The sequence below is a fragment of the Rhinichthys klamathensis genome, unplaced genomic scaffold (assembly GCF_029890125.1).
Source record: "Rhinichthys klamathensis goyatoka isolate OS25496 unplaced genomic scaffold, OSU_Roscu_1.1 h1tg000558l_1, whole genome shotgun sequence".
NCBI classification, from domain to species: domain Eukaryota; kingdom Metazoa; phylum Chordata; class Actinopteri; order Cypriniformes; family Leuciscidae; genus Rhinichthys; species Rhinichthys klamathensis.
In genome coordinates, this window is record NW_026607026.1 from 1,112,192 (window position 1) to 1,116,803 (window position 4,612).

A 4,612-nucleotide genomic window follows, 5' to 3' on the forward strand; every position below is an offset into this window, starting at 1 on the left:
AAAAAACGAGTAAATCATCTAATGGCCAAGACCGCAGAGCTCACTCTGGCTCGCCCGGACTCGCAGGCGCACTCTCTCTCTCTCTCTCTCGCACTCACCCTCACGCTCTCCGCGCATACCGGTTTAAATGAACAACAAACAAATGTTGAGTGCTGATCAAGAGTTTTGTGCAAGCAATTTAAGGTATATAGCAGGCTTCATCCAGTGATTGAAACAAATACATTAATTGAAGTTTCACAGTAGGCTACATAGAACCGACACTGAGCGCTCCGAGCGAGCTGTGCTGTGGTAACGTTAGTCTGCTACCGCGGGCGTGTTTTTCCACATTCGAATATTAATTTTCACCTTCAAAATTCAGTTTTTTTTAAACTATTCGAATATATATTCGTATTTAGAATATTCATTGACAGCCCTAATGCATACTGAACAGAGAAGCCTACAGCTATTTGCAGCTCCCTAAATACAATGGCAAGCAAGCAGTTTTATAGACTCGAGTCATTCGCGTTTTCCATTTGGACCCACAAACTTGCTTAGCTATATAGTTGCAACCACATAACAGTTATAAAGCAACGTGTTTCCATTTTCAAAGTGTTTGACAATATTTCAGCAGTCAAACAGTTAAAAGATGCTTTGAAAGTTTAAAAGTTACCGTTATCTTGAAGCGCAGGTTGCACTCTGCTAGTGGGGGAGGGACAGTGCAGGGTCTGCACGTGAACTGCAGCGTCTCCAGCAGCACAGAGCTGCCTGTGGACGCCTGTCTATAAATAATGCCGGGAAAAAACTATCGGCGAACGCAGCAGCCGCATATCGGCCGATTCCGATACACGTAAAAACCGCAAATATCGGCCCGATATATCGGCCGGCCGATATATCGGTCGATCACTAATTTCAGGCTCCCTCAAGTTGGTGTGTGTTGCCAGTCCCCTTGCAAAGTCATATATGGCAATGTTTGGGAAGTGCTTCCAGCTAAGCAAAATGTCAGCATAGTCTCTGGGACTCTCTGCTCTTAAATTAAATTTGATTGAGTATACCACTGCACAGGGGCACATAACAACTGCCCAACCACCTATGGAAAACACATAATTGATGTAATAATAATGTACATTAAACAATATTTAGCTACAGATGAATGTATTATTCAATATGGCCCTTGATTAAGATCCTGTGGCAAATACTAACCTGTACTGTATGTCTGTCTTCAAATATTCATCATGAGCTACACACATTACATTCTCCTGGCAGAAGGGCTTTATAACACTGTAGATGCAACTACAGATCTAACTGCTCAGTGAAAGATGCATCTTACCTGAAGCTCCCCAGACCTTCTCAAAGATCTTGTCGTAAGATGACCTGTTCTTCATTTCATCCCGCAGTCTTAGGATGAGGTCCATTTTTGAGCCTTTTGAGTCCAGGCCACATTGTTTGCACAGATTTCGAACCATGTCCACCTATTATTTTACAATATTTAAATAATACTTAGCTTAATTCAAACACAGTGAATCAAATAATAAGTGTAACCAGCCATTACCTTGAGATTAATTAGTGCATCTTGAAGCCTCTCCTCTGTCATTTGGTGATCTGCCATTTCAGTAGCCTGTCTTGGTGCATGAAACTTTTCATGTTCTGTGTTAAAAACGGTGTCATCCCTTCTAGTTTTTGGTCCAATCCAAGGAGCCCAGTTGGTATAACTTGGAGCAACCACAAACGGGTTCTTTCGGCCACCTTGAAATAGTAGTAGTAACATGTAAAGTCTATATCACAATACTATTACTGCAATATTGTGGGGAACAGACAAGACCTATACTTTAAGTAGACTTACAAGCAAGTAATCCACTGCAAATGATTTCAGACATCACAGAGTCCCAAAATTGTTTGGTATCGACAGTGCCATCAAAGTGTGCTGGTGGAGCCTCCATTTCACTTACTGCAGATTTAGACTTGGTATTAAAAAAAATCGTAACTTTTCTTTCATTCATCAAAAGCTGTTTGTTCTGTTGCTTACCAGGCATATTGAATACACCCTTTCTGTGAAGGTCCATGACCACCACTGGTGGATAGTATCCACATTTGTAACAAGAAAATAAATAGTTGTGTGAGGTCATGGCTTCAAAGTGCATGTAGGCGTGGAGTATTGTGGCTTTTTTAGGGAAGGTCTTATTTTCTGTTTGCTCAAGCACTTCAATTGCTCGGCTTACAGAATGGTGAGTCTAAAAAAGTATAAAACATAGTAAGGCACATATTCAAAAAAATAAAAACAGTAAAACACTAAATGTGTTCTTACCTGAATTGATGTACGTAGTACAATACACAAATGAAGGGTAATGAGCATATGGTCATTGAAATTGTGAATTCCATCACTCCATTCTTGATATCTGTACATCAGCCCACAGTCAGGACATGCCCTGCAGTATGTAGAAAAGCCTAAAAAACAAAAGCAAAAAAAAAAACATTAGTTAAATTGGTATGGCTAAGATGATATGGATTATGTATATTTTGACATGTCTCACCTTCTACAACACCAGTATATGTGACAAGTTTGGCATGTGCTGTTATGAGCATTGGCTCAGTAAGTTGCCCGGCACACTCCACGCATGATGTTTCTTTTGGTATCAACTGACTTGGAAGATCTTGCAAAGATTTGGAACCAGTGACCAAATGTTGGGGTAGTTGGGCAGGAAGACCTTTTTTTTGCATTAAATAGTGAACCATCCTTTGAAGGCCTGCATCATCAGGAGGATATGCTTGTCCCCCATCTCCACCTGGCGTTGCTTCGCATACAGAATCAGTCTCTTGATTATTCACAACTGCATCTGGCCTTATATCACTCTCGGCAGTCATGAACAGATGTCGGTCAGTACTAAAAAGATGCCATTTTGCAATTGATTTATGAAGACATGACTGTCTTGGTTTGGCACATGGACAGTGCCAAGACTTCTTTTTTGAATCATATGCAGCTATTACCCTGCCCAGTCTGCTGTAGTATGACACTTTTGGCTCATATATTGAAATTAACTTTTTGGATGGAGGCCCTCCAACAGTCACCTCAACAGAAAGTGGAACACCTGCATCAGTAGATGCCTTTTGCTGGTTTAAGCAACTCTGCTTCCTTGCATCCCCAAAAAACCTACAAGAAACCATATCTGTCAATGTCTCCTCATCTAAAATGATGGGTGCAGTTTCTGAGCGGGGACAGAAGAGCAATGACTTGAGATGATTGCACTCATAAGGTAGAATTCCACTCCTCACTGCAAATTCAGCATTTGCATTGCATTCGTCCAATTCGCAGGTTATTTTCTGGCTTGCACCCCATGTTTTTTTTTTAACGTGTATAGGAGAGCATGGTTTAAAAAACGACTTATCAACAGCAAAGATGCCATTTTTGGGATCAATGCATTGGCATGATAGGTGCCGCTTTGCTGTAATATCTTCTACCCTTTGCCTGTGTCTTCGGTTCATATGAACCAGCAAGTTTCTTCTATTTATTTTAATGCCACAGTGTGTGCAAGTCACCCTTACTTGCTGCCGGACACGTAATCTTTTTGATGATAGAGCTGCTGATGCTGGTGATAGAGCTGCTGATACTGGTGATAGAGCTGCTGATGCTGATGATAGAGCTGCTGATGCTGATGATAGAGCTGCTGATGCTGATGCGGATGATAGAGCTGCTGATGCTGGTGATAGAGCTGCTGATGCTGATGATAGAGCTGCTGATGCTGATGATAGAGCTGCTGATGCTGGTGATAGAGCTGCTGATGCTGATGATAGAGCTGCTGATGCTGATGATAGAGCTGCTGATGCTGATGCGGATGATAGAGCTGCTGATGCTGGTGATAGAGCTGCTGATGCTGCTGATGCTGATGCTGATGATAGAGCTGCTGATGCTGGTGATAGAGCTGCTGATGCTGCTGATGCTGATGCTGATGATAGAGCTGCTGATGCTGGTGATAGAGCTGCTGATGCTGGTGATAGAGCTGCTGATGCTGATGATAGAGCTGCTGATGCTGATGCGGATGATAGAGCTGCTGATGCTGGTGATAGAGCTGCTGATGCTGCTGATGCTGATGCTGATGATAGAGCTGCTGATGCTGGTGATAGAGCTGCTGATGCTGCTGATGCTGATGCTGATGATAGAGCTGCTGATGCTGGTGATAGAGCTGCTGATGCTGCTGATGCTGATGCTGGTGATAGAGCTGCTGATGCTGATGATAGAGCTGCTGATGCTGGTGATAGAGCTGCTGATGCTGCTGATGCTGATGCTGATGATAGAGCTGCTGATGCTGGTGATAGAGCTGCTGATGCTGATGCTGGTGATAGAGCTGCTGATGCTGCTGATGCTGATGCTGATGATAGAGCTGCTGATGCTGGTGATAGAGCTGCTGATGCTGATGCTGGTGATAGAGCTGCTGATGCTGATGCTGGTGATAGAGCTGCTGATGCTGATGCTGGTGATAGAGCTGCTGATGCTGATGCTGGTGATAGAGCTGCTGATGCTGATGCTGATGATAGAGCTGCTGATGCTGATGCTGGTGATAGAGCTGCTGATGCTGATGCTGATGATAGAGCTGCTGATGCTGGTGATAGAGCTGCTGATGCTGCTGATGCTGATGATAGA

The 4,612-nt window shown here is 43.2% G+C and overlaps 1 protein-coding gene across 1 annotated transcript; it reads right to left on the reverse strand.

The window, feature by feature from the left end:
* Positions 1–442: 442 nt before the first annotated feature.
* On the reverse strand, positions 443–3,860 carry LOC130073742 (uncharacterized; the record flags this gene model as incomplete). The annotated part of the gene is made up of 9 exons (XM_056239317.1): positions 443–456; positions 884–1,066; positions 1,307–1,448; positions 1,529–1,722; positions 1,820–1,924; positions 2,003–2,207; positions 2,282–2,421; positions 2,508–3,551; positions 3,583–3,860. Coding segments are annotated over 9 exons (2,305 nt in total), but the record flags the coding sequence as incomplete, so codon positions are not given.
* Positions 3,861–4,612: the final 752 nt, after the last annotated feature.